Here is a 17,595-nt window from a genome sequence, read left to right as displayed (position 1 = left end):
GTGAGGAACGTCAAACTTTGTCTACTTTAAGCATAATGTTATTGGTCCCTAGCCAGATCTTACCAAAGCCCTGGGGGTCAGGTCTAGGATCGTAATAATTGTGTTTTCACTACCTGATCACCCTCACTACAATTCCCTTCTTTTTACTGTTGTAATTGTGTCTTTTGTCAATATTGATATTGCCCCTCCATTCCCAGTCTCCCTATCCTTTCGAAAGAACCTAGAGCCTGGAATATTGAGCTCCTAATCATGATGATGATTTAAATTGACTGGATTTATGCTGTGGTTCACCATCCTTGGTTTTGTATGCCTGGCAGTGAAGGCAAGTTTCTGCTTTTTGTTTTTTTTCTCTCCACATCACAGAAGATCCCACCTCCCAGCAGCCTTGAGACACTAGAACAGGATTAATCCCGTATCCCGATTCCCACCGACAACATGAAAATCTGTCCCAAAAGATTTGATGGTGCCACACTGTTTTCAATTCATCATGTAGTGTTCCACCATGTAGAGCATTGCCTACTGGTATAGTATCTTTGGTATTCTGAGAGCACTCATCATAGAAACATAGAAACTAGGAGCAGGAGTAGGCCATTCGGCCTTTCGAGCCTGCTCCGCCATTCATTATGATCATGGCTGATCATCCAACTCAACAGCCTGCTCCCGCTTTCTTCCCATACCCTTTGATCCCTTTCGCCCCAAGAGCTATATCTAACTCCTTCTTGAAAGCATACAATGTTTTGGTCTCAACTATTTTCTGTGGTAGCGAATTCCACAGGCTCACCACTCTCTGGATGAAGAAATTTCTCCTCATCTCAGTCCTAAATGGTCTACCCCATATCCTCAGACTGTGATCCCTGGTTCTGGACTCCCCCACCATCGGGAACAACCTTCCTGCATCCACCCTGTCTAGTCCTGTTAGAACTTTATATGTTTCTATGAGATCACCCCTCATTCTTCTGAACTCCGGCGAATATAATTCTAATCGACTCAATCTCTCCTCATATGTCAGTCCCGCCATCCCAGGAATCGGTCTGGTAAACCTTCGTTGCACTCCCTCTATAGCAAGTACATCTAGTGGCAGAGATTGGTCACTGCAGGTAGTTCTGGGACTTCAGTTGATAACTTCAATAACTAGCTCTGCCACTAGATGGAGCCTAGTCAGTTTAAAAGTATGCTAAGTATATTTTTATTGTGTACTGTATTGTACAGTATTTCTTATATTTAGTGATGTATTTTATTTTGCAAGTTATTCCGGCTAGGAATGCACAGTGCTGAACATGTACAGTACAGTATTTTAACTTGTACATTGCTTTTTCTGGGCAAGGAATGTCTGAAGGAACCTAACTCAGGCTTTAACATTGATTCCTATGGGAACACACGATTCACTTAAAGTTGTTTCACTTAAAGTCACAAATTTCAGGACCGCAACAAACAACTTTAAACGGGGACTTACTGTAGGTAGAACAAAGAAACAGCACAGGATGATGCAAAAGTGCGGTGGGAGTTGTCTATAGAGCTCCTGACAGTAGTGGTAAAGTGGGGAGGATGTATCAGAACAGAGATCGGGGAAGCATGTAGCAGAAACAATGTGCTTATAATGGGAGAGTTTAATTTTCACATAGCATAACAGATTATTAGCAAAAATTAGAGTGTATGGAATTGGAGGTAACTTTGGGTTATGGGTCACTAATTCTTTAGGAGGTAGAAGAGAGAGGTCAAGGAATAATAATTTTGTTATGTGCTGGTATGTGACAAGTGGTGTTCCTCAAGGATCTGCACTAAGGCCTCAGCTTTTCATATATTTTAATGAAAATTTGAATGAAGGAGTAGAGACTTGTATATAAGTACTTTCACCATACTGGCATGTGACAAAGAAGATTGAAATTCAAATTAATTAAAAAACAGGCAAGAGCTTTATCTAATTCTTCAGCAACCTTATAATAAGAATGGGAGATAGGGAGAGAGAACTTAAAAGAGAACAGTGCCAGATTTTCATTTTTAAAAACAAATTCCCATAAATTGACCTCAAAACTTGCAATGAAAATGTTTGATTTATGCACAGAAATCTTTGTGATGTTCAGGTCATCAAACACAAAATCTGAAAGGAACTGAACTTTAACCATATCCCATTGAAATCATCTGAATAGAAATGCTTTAAAAGGATGACCAGACACTACTTCAAAAGGGAAAAAAGCAGGAACAGCCGGGAATTGACTTTCACTTCTAGCCAATCCTGATAATGGTTGTTACACTCTAGGATACCAACTGGGAATAGAGGGATACAGACCCTGGAAGTGCAAAATGTTTTAGTTTGACAGGCAACATGATCGGCGCAGGCTTGGAGGGCCGAAGGGCCTGTTCCTGTGCTGTACTTTGTTCTTTGTTCATTGCCATGATTTTGCTCGCCTTTTATCTTGCCAGCCCTTTGTGACGCATCCATATCTTTTTACAAGGTGATTGACTACACTCTGATCACATTGTTTTCCTATCTGAATGTTTGTTTCAAATGCCTTCTAACGAATTACCTTAATTGCATTAAAGTTCATTTTTAAATGTCACATATTGGTGTCCAGCTTTGATGAAAACTATATTAGTCATTTGGCAGTACAGAACTTAAGTTTTGCTGAAAAAAGACATTTTGTCAAAGCTTTTCGTCTTGCACTCATCAGGACAATCGCAAGAATACCAATGTCAGGGGAATCAACAACTTTATACTGTATGAGAAGAGTGCCGATTGGTTGGCAAGTGGACTCTGATTGTAGAAGCGTTGCCATGGAGGATGCACCAGTTAATGGTGACTGACAGTTAACCAGGCAGCATGACTCTGATTGGTCAAGGCATTGTCCTGAGGAATGAACCAGTGAATGGCTATCGCTTATTTTGTTCAGCGCAATGTGTGTACATTGTAGTATTTTCAAACTTCATATGATGTTCATTATACTATGATCATTATTTCCCAACAGATCTTTTACTATGAGATCACTAATTAACTCTGCGTCATTGACATATCAGAAATAGAGGATCCATAACCAGAGAGTACAATCTGAGATTAAATTAGTGAGGCCATGCAGGAGTGCAACCGAGAAGCACTTTAGCACACAAAGACTAGTGGAAATGTGAAATTCTCACCCCTACCCCCACTTCCAAATGGCTGTGGATGCTGGGACAATTAAACATTTCAAAACTGAGGTCAATAGATTTCTGTTGAGTAATGGTGTTATGGAATATGGAACAACAAGCTACAGTAGCACTTTTACAAAACAGTAAAATATACTCAAGTTACTTCAAATTTACTCAAGAGTTCTGAAAAATAAGTTTTCTTTGGTGAGCAAATGTGAAGCAAAGCATTGGAGTACTACAGTGTACCATAGTGCGAAACATGGATTTGCATTTGCAATTGTCTGGTGAGCTCCCTATTTCACCCATGGCATTGAAATGAAGCATTGAGCAAAAATTAAGCATTAAAATGAAGGAAAGGAGGAAAAGCCCATGGGAGAGTCACTGGGACCGCTCTTGCTTATTAGCCAGCTTAGAGCCTTAAGGACATTATTCTTCATAGAGACTGGACTAGTCAAATTGGAAAAAGTGATCTGGAAGATGAATTTGTAGAATGCTTTCATGACGTTTTCCAGGGACAATGCGTTGCTGAACAAGCTAGGGACAACACTATTTTAGATCTAGCATCGTGCAATGACGCAGGGTTAAAAAAGATCCGTTGGGAAATAGTGATCATAATATAATTGACCTTCATATGAAGTTTGAAAGCAACATACTCCAGACCCAAACTAGAATCTTAAACACAGCCAATTACATAGGTATGAGGAGAGCTAAGGTTGATTGGGTAAATAGACTAAAGTATGGCGGTAAATAAATAGTGGGAAACATTTAAAGTAGCAATTCAAAATCTTCAACGAAAATACACTCCACTAAAAACAAAAACTCAGCAAGAAAGATCCATCCTTAGGCTACTAGGGAAGTTAAGGATAAAATTAGATTAAAAGAAGAGGTTTATAATGTTGCAACGAATAGTAATAAACCTAGGGATTGGGGGTGTTTTGGAAACAAGCAAAGGACTACCAAAAAGTTAATAAAGGAGGAAAATAGAATATGAGAGAGCCAGGAATATAAAAACAGATTGTAAAAGTTTTTACAAATATATGAAAAGGAGAAGTAGCTAAAATAAACATTTGTCCCTTAGAAGCAGTGACAGGAGAAAATATCCTGGGAATGGGGAAATGGCAGACATCGAACAAATATTTTGTATTTTGAACAAATGACATATTAGAAATAGAGGATAACCTATGGACTAATAAGTAGAGAAAAAATATTGGAGACACTTAAGGGATTAAAAGCTGACAAATCCCCAGGACCTGATGGCCTTTATTCTAGGGTTCTAAAAGAGGTAGCTGCAGAGATAGTGGATGCACTCGTTATGATTTTCCAAAATTCCCTGGATTATAGAACAGTTCACTAGATTGGTACCTGGGATGAGAGTGTTGTCCTGTGATGAGAGGCTGAGTAAATTGGGTCTATATTCTCTGGAGTTTAAAAGGATGAGAGGTGATCTCATTGAACATTCAAGAATATGAAAGGGCTTTGACAGGATAGATACTGAGAGGTTGTTTTCACTGGTCGGGGAATCTAAAACACGGGGGCACAGTTTCAGGATAAGGGCCCAATCATTTTAGACTGGGATGAGGAGAAATTACTTCACTCAAAGTGTTGTGAATCTTTGGAATTCTCTACCCCAGAGGGTTGTGGATGCTCCATTGTTGGATATATTTAAAGCTGGGATAGACAGATTTTTGGTCTCTCAGAGAGTCAAAGGATATGGGGAGTGGGCGGGAAAATGGAGTTGAAGCCCAAGATCGGCAATGATCGTATTGAATGTCGGAGCAGGCTTGACAGGCCATGTGGTCTACCCCTGCTCCTGTTTCTTATGTTCTTGTTCTTGTGTTCTAGCGGTTTGGAAGTTAGCAAATGTAATAGTACAGTTAAAGAAAGGAAGAGAAGGAGAGAGAACGACAGGCCAGTTAGCCTGACACCAGTCATAAGAACGTAAGAAATAGGAGCAGGAGTAGGCCATTCAGCCCCTCAAGCCCGCTCCGGCATTCGATGAGATCATGGCATGATCTGACCTTGGCCTCAACCCCACCTTCCTGCCTGTCCCCCATTACCCTTTATTCCTTTGTAGTTTCAAAATCTGTCTAACTCACCCTTGAATATATTCAATGACTCAGCCTCCACTGTTCCCTGGGGAAGAGAATTCCAAAGATTCAGAATTCTCTGAGAGAAGAAATTCCTCCGAATCTCTGTTTTAAATGGGAGGCTCCTTATTTTTAAACTCTGCTCCCCCATTTCTAGACTCCCCCATGAGGGGAAACATCCTTTCAGCATCCACCCTGTCAAGTCCCCTCAGAATCTGGTATGTTTCAATAAGATCACCTTTCATTCTTCTAAACTCCGATGGGTCTAGGCCCAACCTGTTCAACCTTTCCTCATAAGACAAACCCCTTCATCCCAGGAATCAGCCGAGTGAACCTTCTCTGAACTGCTTCCAATGCAAGTATATCCCTCCTTAAATACGGAGATCAAAACTGTACACAGTACTGTAGGGCCCAGATCTTTGCTCCTGGGTCAGGTGCACAGAGTTGGGAGAATTCCTGGCTCCCCGAACCTCACCTTTAAAAATGCCTGCCCGCACTTGATATTTTTGCTCAGGGGTGGGGGGGTGGTGTGTGGTGGACGAGCCAGATTCAAAGGTGACCCCAGGAGTAGTAAGGGTTCAGAGGTGGGCCCGGCATGGGTAGGGAGACTCAGGTACATATAAAAAGTGCCCCGTTTGAAAGCTCTGTTTGAGAAGTTGGCCCTCAATGCTATGCTTCCTGTGGCTTGGAGGAGATGTCTATGAGTTATCAGATGAGTATCAACTAACCCTGGAATAGATGACCCATCATGGACTTTCCCTATGGGAGAATTGTCATTATTGCTGCCTAATCAAAGTGTACTGAACTAAACCACTCCAGACACAGCCATGGAGATGGCATCATTTTGCCACCACTACCTGGTGCAGATATTCTGCAATGATGTAGTTAGCTGGCTAGGCTCAGTGGATAAGTGATGAACACTGTCATGCTCATTATGCCATCCACTTGCCCTCTTGTCACCCATCTATCAGGATGTGCCCACACTATGGACCGTTGACCAGGTCCCTGACATCTGCACACTGTCACGGGATAACAGTGTGACTAAGAGGGAGTAAGCTAATAGGGCTGTCAGAGGTCGCTGAACACAGTGTGCCAGCTGCAATATACATGGCACCAAGCATATGTGCAGAGCCATTCTCTCCACCACAGCGTTGGCAGTATTTATCGATGAAATGTTGAAAATAGTTAGTGCATGTAAGCACACAAAAGTGAATAAGAGCAATGTAACCTGAATTGCTCATGACCCTTTTTGCCTGACATTCTCATTAATGAATGTTGCACAGAGGAGCCGTGGGGGAAGGGAGAGGGCCAGTGGCCCCATGATTCTCAGATCAGGACCTGTAGGTCTTAATTAAGGAGACCCAGAGGAGAAGAGTTATATACCCCGCTGGACATCAGACTCCGCCTGCCACAACCAAGGCCTGGGTAGAAATTACAGCCGGGATTTTCCATGCCCGCCAGTGTCGGGTGTGTTCGGTGGTGTGAGTGGACAATATGACGTGATGGGTTTCATGATGTGATGAAACCATATTGCCGCTCAGCCTATCGCTGGTGGGCCACCTTCCCCACCATTGGACATCAGGAACCTCATTGTAGTACATCAACATATTATTAGGCCTGCCTGTCAGAATTGTCCACCCCGCTGGATCATCCACCCACATCGGTGGGAAAACAAGCCAACGTGTTTCACAACATCATATTATAAGGCGTGCACCTGGTGAGCTGCACTTCATTTGGGACTTTGAGGTTTGTTTGTCTACCTTGCTTCGGGCGGCACTCACGGGCATCAGCGCCAGGCTTCACAGGCAGCACCACATCACTTTTAGTGGGGGCTCACGGGCAGGTCTCTACCTACCAGACCAGCCGTAAGGCGGGGGTGGCTTTTCAATGTCTGCAGGGCTAGGGCTTGCTTGGGGGAGGGGAAGAAGTGGCCCCAGGCAGGGGAAGAGGCTGCAGGGCGAGGGCTGTACTGGGGAAGGGGGGTATCCCAGGGTGTGTGTGGGGGCACATGTTGATCTGTGCAAGTGGCCTCAGGATGGTGAGGGCTGAGGAGGCAGCCTCCAGAGGAGATGAGGCCAGATGGAGATGTGAAGGTGTGTGTGAGAGAGTGAGTGGTGATGTCCCTTGAGCTGGCAGTGAGTGAGATGTCAGTGAATGTGTGATGGGCTTGTGAGTGTGTGAGTTTAGAGTGATGAGATAGTTACCTTACCCTGGCTGCACGGATGAGATCATTCATCCTCTTTCTGCACTGGATGGCCAACCTCTTCTGTGCAGCGTTGGCACTGACCACCTCTGCCACCGCCTCCCAAGCTGGAGCGGTAATGTACCTGCCCCTTCTGTGGCCAGCGTGGGGGTAGAGGACTTTACAGCGTTCAAAGGGCACTAGAGGGCTGTGGTCTTCTTGCCTTTTGGGGCCATGTCTTTTTTGCTGCAGTCCTGGGCTGGAAGCACTGAGCGCAGCTGTACTTTAAATGTGGTGCCTGGCGTAATGAAGCAGTGAGGTGATGGTGTGGCAGGAGAATTGGAGTCCGCCCATCATGGAAATGGCGTGTATTCTGGGAATGCATAATTAATGCGGCGGGTTTGGGACGATACGGCGTGAAAAGCCGGCTGGTAAAATGTCATTTTTCCTGCCCGCTAACGCACTTAGTGCAAATCTGGGACGATTCTGCCCTGCAGCTCTGGTGAGCACCAGAGATCGTGGATTCAGTACCCGCAAAATGTTCAGTGACCTGCTGCGTTCCGACAAGGTGAGTAGATTGGATCATAGACACAGAGGTCTAAGTGAAGGGTCACATCTGCATGCTGCAGATGAAGTGAGAGAACTGACACATACCTCTGCTCAGACAAGGTGAAGAGCAATATCTTTGCATGCACTATATATGAGGGGTAAAGAAATTCCTGTTGTCGTTGCAAAGTATAAGGGCGGAGAACACCAGAGAGATGGTCCAGACTAAGGGTGGGTCAGCCTACCTGAGGCCCATGTGCCCATGGAGCAGATGGCCATAGAGATTGCCAGAGTACTGGAGCTGTTGGTGATGGTGAATCTCCAGTAACAGGCGATAAAGGAGGTGTTGAGATTGCTTTGGCACATGGTGGTAATGGTGGAGGTCATGCTGTCACTTCACTCAGCACAGTGGGACATTGGCATGAGAGGGAGTGCAACGATGGGGTTGAGTCATAAGGGCAGTGCAAGGGTGTGCACTAGGGTGTGCTTTCATTGGGAGAAGGATTGTACCTAAATAACTCCTTTTGTATCTCACACATGTCCCAGCTCGGCTTACACTTCCCTCCCTGTCCTCCCAGGCTAGATCATCCCTTGGGCATCAAGAGGAGGAAGAGATGCCCGAGGATGCAGTGTCACATCAGACTAGCCCACACCCCGCCAACTCAGATACCAGCACATGGGAGAGATGCAGTGTGTGTGTAGAGTCAGTGACACAGGGTGAAAGTCACCGCACCAGAGCTCCCTGAGGCAGCGGGAGCTCTAGGACTGCAAATGGAGGAGTCCATCGCTGTCATGAGCTCCACATTGTCCCGGGGGCTTGACCACTTGAGCTCTGACCATGAGACATTGGCCAATCTCATGGAGATACACATGCTGCAGCACATGGAGTGGATGCAAGAGCATGTCTCGGCCAGGAAAGGGTGCAAGCCTCCCTCAGTAGCCTGCTCAGTCTGCTCAGAGTACAAGCACTGACATCCACAGAATACACCCGGAGCCGCATGTCCTTAACAGGACAGTCGCAATGTTGGCACAGCAGTTGCTGGAATGGACGACTGCAGTGCACCAGCAGCCAGCTCGATCAACCCCACTTGAAGGCCAACCCAGGGCTGTGCAGGTCACTGAGGAGAGTGACGTTCGGGAGAGCTCCTTAGCACCCTCATCTTCCTTCACCTCCCCTGCCCCTCCACCAGAGCCCTCATCTGCCCCACAGGTACCAGTGACCATGGCTGCCCATGCAGAGAGGCCAGTCTGTACTAGGCCCCCAACAGGTGCCTGCACGATGAGGCCGGCCATCATGCTCCTCATTGCCATGTAGGCTGTGAAGTGAGCAGCCTGCCTCCACCTCCTCGGAGGTGACACAGTTGGGGGGGTGGGGGTGGCTGGGGCAGGGAACTTTGCAGGAGTGTGCAAGAGTGAAGGGCACTGTCTCACCTAGAGCACCAATGGGTTCACTGTGGTTGCACTGTCACATTGTATGTATCATATTGGAGCACTTCTTGAATATCATTACTTTCATTTCTATATGACTCAGTGTGTGTTTGTACACTGGAGAGCTCAGAAAAGAACGCTCAAGATATGAAGGCACGTCTTACCAGTAATAACGAGGGTGGCAAACTGAGGTCCATCTGCACAGCTCGGTAGACCAGGCACTATTGGTTGTCTGCTGTACCACTACAGTGGCTACATTGGCATTCCAGGTGTCACAGGATGTGATTTGTGCAGTTTGCAGAGGTATATATGGAAGGCAGGAGTGATATTCTTAAACAGGACCATTGGCCGGATTGGATGTTATGAAAGTTCTTTCAAGGAGCTGCAACAGCACAGTCGTGTCATCATCATGCACGAGATGCCATATCTGCATGTATGATACAGCTTGCACTCGTATCAGCGTGTGTAGGGTTTTATGTTTTAAATCGTGTCAGTCTCTGTATTGTGGGCATGGCTTGATTATGGACAAGTTGGCATCATAGGTACCTCATTTACAGTCAATGGCATTCATGTAAAGGGGGCAGGTTGTGACAGCCTTATTACCAAATGTGTTTGAAATATGATGATGGAGAGGGTAGCAGCCATACGAAATGTGATTGAGTCAAACTCTTTGATGTTCATTCGCTTCCTAGTAGAGAATGAGTAATTGTGGCTTCAATTTACAAGGATTTTCATGTGCAAGTATGTCACCAGCGACTAGCTGGTGGCAAGTGTTATATAGGTGGATCTCCTGAAAATCTATTTTGAACAAGGATCCATCTGGCGATGTACTCCTCCTGCACGGTGCCAGCCCTGACTACACAGCCATACCTCCCTGCTGCTCTGCCATTGGTGGGCTCCTCATCCATTTCAGAATCGGCAGAATGGACAGGGGCTTTCTCCCCTTCCTCCTCCTCCTCCTCATCTCCCTCCTCAGAGATAGCAGCTCTGCCCATGGCCTCATTATCATCAATGTGGAGGCCCCTCTGCTGCCCAATGTTGTGTAGCGTACAGCAACTATTCTTCAAACTTTTGCTGGGGCATATTGCAGAATTCCACCTGAGTGCTTGAGGCATCTGAATCTCATCTTTAAAATGCTAATGGCCTGCTCGATGGGACTCCTGGTGATGGCTTGGCTGCTATTGCAGTTACGCTCTGCCCCAGATTGTGGGTTCGTAAAGGGGGTCATCAGCCAAGTTCTTATTGGGGAGGCCTTGTCCCTTAGGAGCCAACCATGGATCAGCGCTAGTGGCTGAAATAGATTGGGCAGTTGCAAACTCTTTAATATGAAGGAGTCATGGCAGCTGCCGGGAATTTTGAAGAAATACCTTATTGCAGTCACAAACCAGCTGGACATTGATGGAGGGAAAAGACTTGCAGTTGTTGAAGGTGTCCACATGCTGAGTTGGGGCCTCTATTGCAACATAAGTGCAGCCTGTGACACCCTGCACCTCAGGGAAGTCTATGATTTGGACCAGGGTGCGGCTCTCTCCGTCTGAGACGCCAAATCCATGGGGAAACTAATGTACTGGCCCACATGAATTAACAGGACATTACTCACTTCCTTAATGCACCTGTATGCTGGTGACTGGGATATACCAGCCAGGTCTCCTGTTGGGCCCTGGGAAGAGCCTGAGGCATAGACGTTCAGTGTGATGGTTACCTTCACAGCCACTGGTAGGACATGGGGGTCGATGGATTATAGCTCCAGTGCTGACGTACCATGTGACAAATGTCTGTCACAACATCGCAGCTCAACCTGAGTCTCCTCCGGCACTGCTTTTCCCTCATGTTGAAGTGTGATGTCCTCAGTCTGTACACCCTCCCCTCAGGGTAGAACCTGGTTGTCCTCTCTCTCCTCCACCTCTTTCCTGCTGCTCGTTCCACTGCCTCTTCCTCTCGACCTTTGGCGCTCCCTCTGGGCTCTGGCTGCTCATGTTCTATGGCTTCTATGTGAGAAGGTATCCTATCCTCTGTGCTCCCTCAGACAAAGCACAATGCGCCCTTCAAAAGCACTAAGTTCCTTCTTGCACCTGGGTGCAAATGTCAGTAGGCGCAATAAAACATTGCCCTTGGAGACCTGCAGCCCTCCCCTCCCACTCCCTTGGGTGATGACAAAACAGTTGGAATTAAGTTCTTGACACCTCTGGGGCAGTAAATACAAATTGAAAGATTACTCTACAGGGGTACCATACCTCTCCAAAGGGCTATCCAAGGAAATGCACAAAGGACAAAGCTGCTCTGACCTGGTCTGCTCTGCACACATCAGGTTCCACACAACAGGGATGTCAAAATATGGTGCCCTGCAAGATGAGCCAGCCAGAGTGTCTCGTAATGTGGTCATCTGCCACACACTGCACATCATGACAATGCAAAGAGGCCTGGTGCAGGGACCACTCTTCCTCGGAGCAGGGTGGAGAAGGAGAGAGAAATCATCTGGCAAGCACACACATCTGAAGAATCCCATTGCCACCCAAACACATTGAAAATGTGTCTCCACTGCCAACATTCTCCTGCAACACAAACCACCTCAGCAATCTCAGCCCCTCCCCCACCTGCCCCTCAACTCCACGCCCCTTTTCACATCAAGCAATAATGGTAGAAGGATTAGAGGGTACATGAGGAAAAACTTCTTCACCCCGAGGGCGGTGGGTGTTTGGAATTCCCTGCCTAGTTTGGGGGTGGAATCAGAAGCACTCAAAGCTTTTAAAAGGTACCTGGATCTGCACCTGAAATGCTGTAACCTGCAAGCTACGGACACAATGCTGGAAGGTGGGATTAGAATGGGCGGCTAGTTTTTTTTTCGGCTAGTGCAGACACTAGGCTGAATATCCTCTTTCTACACTGTAATTTTTCTATGGTTCTGTGAAACACAAATCTGATCAAAGGCATAAGCATTAATTATTAAAGGAAAAGTTATTGACCAAACAAACAGAGAATTTCACCCAAGTGACCCGTAACGTGTATCTAACAGCGAGATGCCTTGCGTTCATGGCCGCTTCTTCAAGGTGCTCCCTATGGCTGAGGATGAGATGGAGACGGCCCTGCCCCCTTGTCCCTGTTGGTGTCTGAGATGCCCATGGGGTCTCCTCCACAGGCTGCTGTTCCTGCCCCCTTGTCCCTGTTGGTGTCTGAGACGCCCATGGGGTCTCCTCCACAGGCTGCTGTTCCTGCCCCCTTGTCCCTGTTGGTGTCTGAGACGCCCATGGGGGCTCCTCCACAGGCTGCTGTTCCTGCCCCCTTGTCCCTGTTGGTGTCTGAGACGCCCATGAGGGCTCCTCCACAGGCTGCTGTTCCTGCCCCCTTGTCCCTGTTGGTGTCTGAGACGCCCATGGGGTCTCCTGCCCAAGGGGTCTCCTCCACAGGCTGCTGTTCCTGCCCCCTTGTCCCTGTTGGTGTCTGAGACGCCCATGAGGGCTCCTCCACAGGCTGCTGTTCCTGCCCCCTTGTCCCTGTTGGTGTCTGAGATGCCCATGGCTCCTGCCCATGGGGTCTCCTCCACAGGCTGCTGTTCCTGCCCCCTTGTCCCTGTTGGTGTCTGAGACGCCCATGGGGTCTCCTCCACAGGCTGCTGTTCCTGCCCCCTTGTCCCTGTTGGTGTCTGAGACGCCCATGAGGGCTCCTCCACAGGCTGCTGTTCCTGCCCCCTTGTCCCTGTTGGTGTCTGAGACGCCCATGGCTCTTGCCCATGGGGTCTCCTCCACAGGCTGCTGTTCCTGCCCCCTTGTCCCTGTTGGTGTCTGAGACGCCCATGAGGGCTCCTCCACAGGATGCTGTTCCTGCCCCCTTGTCCCTGTTGGTGTCTGAGATGCCCATGGCTCTTGTCCATGGGGGCTCCTCCACAGGCTGCTGTTCCTGCCCCCTTGCAGGGGCAGCCTCTGTCACAGGGCCTTGCACATAGATGGTACCCGAGTCAGAGGTGCTGAGCGGGTGGGGTATGACGCTGGTGCCCCCTGAGGTATGGCCCCCTCATCAGCCTCTTCCACTACCTCACCCCTTACATTGCACCTTGGCAGGAACACAGCTGGCATCCATTCTTAGTGTCTCTGCGCCATCAGCTACACTGAGTGGTCAGTGCTGGAGAATCTCACTCGTTCAGTGCATGCCAGCATGTTGCTCCTGCACCCATTCAGAGTGCTGCTGCATATGACTCTCCAAGAAGGTGGCCACTTTCTCAATGGAGGAGCTCATGCATTCAAATCCCTGAGTCCTAACGGAGCACATGCGCTGCATAAACTCCTCCACTGTCTACCCATGGCTCCACAATGCCTCAGGAATCTCCGGCATTCAGGAACTCATCTGCCTCTGATGCTCCAGGAAGACCCTCCTTGTCTGTGACTCCCGTGTCTTGACCCTGCAGAGCATGGCTGTGTCTGTGCTCCATCCTCCAAGGGAGATTCCCACAGCTGAGTCCACCTCACTGTCTCCTCCTGCTTACTTGTGATGAGCTGCTCACCCATTCTTAACATTGATTTAGACCCATCCCAGGAGAGTGTGTCCACGCTGGTGGAAAGTGCGGCAAAATGATGTGACAGTGCTGCCTCAGGGACTTCCCTCCTTTCCAAAGAAGCCAGCAATGACTGGGCTGGTACATTTGCTCTCTCTCGACAACTCGCCTCGATTCACTGAGAAACCAAGAGCTGAATTTTCAATCCAGGGTCAGGAACCCGACGCCTGGATTATTTCCGGGTCTTGATGTTGCATCAGTGTCAGTGACACCTCGTGATTTTCAAATGCAAAGGGCCTGATTGGCAGGGGAGCGAGTTCACTGCCAAATTAACGGTGCAGGGAGCGGCCTGGAGGTGGGACATAGTTGGCAAGGCCCATTTGTAAAGGTGAATGGCAGCCACGAGCAGGCTTGCCATTCACTGATGCGACGGAGCAGGAGGGACCTGGTGATGAGAAGGTGGTGATGAGAACTCAGGTTATTCAGCAGGTGCCTCAGCAGAACCAACCCCATAGATAACAGTGGTTGTAGACTGGAGTCTCCTCCATGCCCTTCATCTGAAGAAAATGACCCTGCTCTTTACAATCCCTTATCTTGCGGTCACCCACCGCCTAATGCAATGGCACCCTCGCAATCCCCAGTGCCGTCTCCTCCACTGAGGTCAGAGACGTTTTCCCTGGGTTATGCACTCTCTTCTCCTGCAGTAGGCTGCCCTCTTTCACCTATTCACGTGAGGTGTTGCGCTCCTCATTGATGCCCCTTCTTCGACAGCGGCCCATATGTGAGCATCGCCGATGCCCCAGTGATGCAACAGCTCACTTGGGTTGAGGAAAAGTATGGGCACTCGGTCTACTCAGCCTGTGTGTATGCTGTTGTGTACATAGTTAGAGACCTGTCATCCGGCTATCGCTTGCCATTCACCTTTCCAGAGCTTATCATGTCATTGAATCTCTTTCTGCACTGGGCCAACATTCTTCTGGTCACTCTGAAGGGTCATACGGACTCGAAACGTTAACTCTGTTTCTCCCTCCACAGATGCTGTCAGACCTGTTGAGTTTTTCCAGCATTTTCTGTTTTTATTTCTTCTGGTCACTCCCTGGTTGCTGACCTCCATCCATGCCCTCATTGTGTCTCCAGGCGCATTTCTTTTTCTCTCCTGTCTGCCACTACATCTGTTCGAGACTCAAGGCTGGCATCCAAGAATCTTGGTGCCGCTCGTAGACATCTGCATGTTCCAGTGTTGACCCGTTGAGGTCCCTCCTGCTCCATCGCATCAGTGAATGGCAAGCCTGGTCGTGGCTGCCATTCACCTTTACAAATGGGCCTTGCTAACTATGTCCCACCTCCAGGCCGCTCCCTGCACCGTTAATTTGGCAGTGAACTCGCTCCCCTGCCAATCAGGCCCTTTGCATTTGAAAATCACGAGGTGTCACTGACACTGATGCAACATCAAGACCCGGAAATAATCCGGGCGTTGGGTTCCTGACCCTGGATTGAAAATTCAGCTCTTGGTTTCTCAGTGAATCGAGGGATATGACGAGTGGACAGGAAAGTGGAGTTGAGGCAGTTGATCAGCTGTGATCATATTAAATAGCAGAGCAAGTGTAAGGAGCCATATGGTATACCCCTGTTCTGATTTTTTATGTTCTTATACAGATAGAGTTCAGTCTGTTGGTTGAAGATGGTGAATGACCTGGGAAGTACACAGACAGGGAGGAACAAAGTACCATAGCAATAGAGGGCAGATAGGTGTGGAGGTGGGTGGGGAGGTAGTGGGGTGGACGGGAGATAGGGGGGGATGGTGGCATGTGGCAGCACTTTCTATTTCCTTTGCTTGAGGAACTTCTGTGTGAAAGCAAGGCTGTGCTCAGTAACTTATTTAAATTTGTAACACTTGGTTTTTTTTAGAAAAAAGCAATGGAAAGAAACAAAGAAGCTAATTGAAATGGTATGCATGGCCTCACTGTCCAACTCTCAACGTAGAGCTTACATGCCTTTCTTAATTACCAGGCTTGGCTGGAGCACTGAATGTTGTCAGTTCAGACAGAAGCAGTTTGTTAAGACAGATCAAGGAAAGAACACTGAATTCCACAAAATTTAAGTTAAAAAAACTCAAGGTGCAGCTTTATGTGATCTACTAATCTTTGAAATGTATCCTTTTGCAGGTCTTGACTTCAGAAAACCTGGCGACAGTGGTAATGGCTTCAACAGGAAGTGTCCCATTGAACCAACCTCTTTTCATCCCGCTTAATATGGCTAGTCAAGTAACTGCACAACAGGGACTCGTGTTGACAATTCCCACAGCAACTCTTGCTTCTCTCCCAGGACTTACTTCTGCCACTGGTGCAGGAGGCATCCTCAAGCTCCCTCTGGCAAACTTGCAGGGTAAGCCACACATCATTGACTGTACACACAAGACTTCTATAAAAGTTGTTGTACAAGTTCTTTTATAAAGTAAGTGCATCTTGTTTGGCATACATTATTGCATGTGTCAAGTGCTATTCCAATAATGCATGAGAATGTACACCTATAGTTATTAAAATATATCTGTAGTCATGGGATGTAAGGGGAGATTTTCCTCTTGTATGGGTGCCATGCAGCTGAGGTGCCCTGTGCCTGAGAGAAAGCAGCTGCCCATGTTTGTTCTCCCTTGGGCCATTTGCACGGCCTAGGGGAATTCCAGAGACAGGTCTGTCAAGTGGCTGGGCTGTGCACCTAAAAGTGGGGCTGAAAGTCCTAGCATCTCTCAGATTTTGGAGAACCGCAACCAGAAAGAGCCAAGTGCTTCACTTCATCCTTGATGATTGGTGCTATTTGAAATTTGCCACTTGCTTACGTAATCTTCATATCTTGCAGTTCCTCTGTTCCATGGGAGTCCAAGTGTAGATGATTGCACCAATATTCTTCAGGTGCCCTGACAATCCAGTGCCCAACAAGTGCAGGAAATAGAAACTGAAAGCCTTCGAACACCCCTCCTGCATTATTCAATCAGGTTTGCTAGGCCTATGCCCTATTACAGACCAGTAAAGTGGTGTCCAGGAAATTCTCGGATAATGCATTGAGCTCAGAGACCTGATGCTACAGGTCTCTCCTATTTCATTCTTCTTCTCTGTGCCTAGGGAATGTCGATTTCCCAAGTGCAAGGCAAAGGAGAATCTGCACACAAGTTCTGGAGTGAGAAAGGGCTTTTTGGCTCATCAGGCCTGCTCAATTCCAGTCCATGTGTTGATAATTGTATTCTAATTCCATGTTTCCGACATGTGCTCCCTGCGAGTGTGACTGCCCGCTGAAAGTACAGAATCATGAAATTACTTCTATAGATCTCAAATTCTGCTTGTCGAAACCAATTTGAATAAAATGTGTAGGTTTTCCATGGGCTCTGGACAGTCAAGCCCAGGAGAGCAATTTAGCACCAAACAGCCAATTAATCATCTGCTCAGCCTCTCTTATCAAAAGCAGATGTTCAATGTACTGATACTATCAGCTAATGTTAACATCTTTACTGCTTTTAGTACATTCATTTAGTTCCAAGCAGGTACTTTTTGAATGGAACGTTGCTCAGCACTAACTGGTCATTTAGACAGCTGAGCAGAGTGTTAATATTCTGATAAAAGCGCTGATGTTAGGAGGACAGGATGAGCAGTTGGTGAGCTGTTTAAAAGTGGCCACAAACACTGAACAACATGCAGATTTCTTTAAAAGGATCAGTTGGTTATTGGGGTCATTTAGGTTACTAGCCAAATGAA

General features: G+C 47.3%; 1 protein-coding gene across 1 annotated transcript in view; it reads left to right on the top strand.

Annotated features, from left to right (window-relative positions):
- pou6f1 (POU class 6 homeobox 1) overlaps positions 1 to 17,595 on the top strand; it is a 294,584-nt gene that overhangs the window by 112,771 nt on the left and 164,218 nt on the right. The window contains exon 5 of the mRNA XM_078534560.1: positions 16,015 to 16,234. Coding sequence (XP_078390686.1) covers positions 16,015 to 16,234 — 220 coding nt within the window. The remainder of the gene's footprint in view (positions 1 to 16,014; positions 16,235 to 17,595) is intronic.

The sequence above is a fragment of the Cetorhinus maximus genome, chromosome X (assembly GCF_964194155.1).
Source record: "Cetorhinus maximus chromosome X, sCetMax3.hap1.1, whole genome shotgun sequence".
Taxonomy (NCBI): Eukaryota; Metazoa; Chordata; class Chondrichthyes; order Lamniformes; family Cetorhinidae; genus Cetorhinus; species Cetorhinus maximus.
Note: the sequence above shows the minus strand (reverse complement) of the source record. Positions and strands in the feature narration are given on the sequence as shown.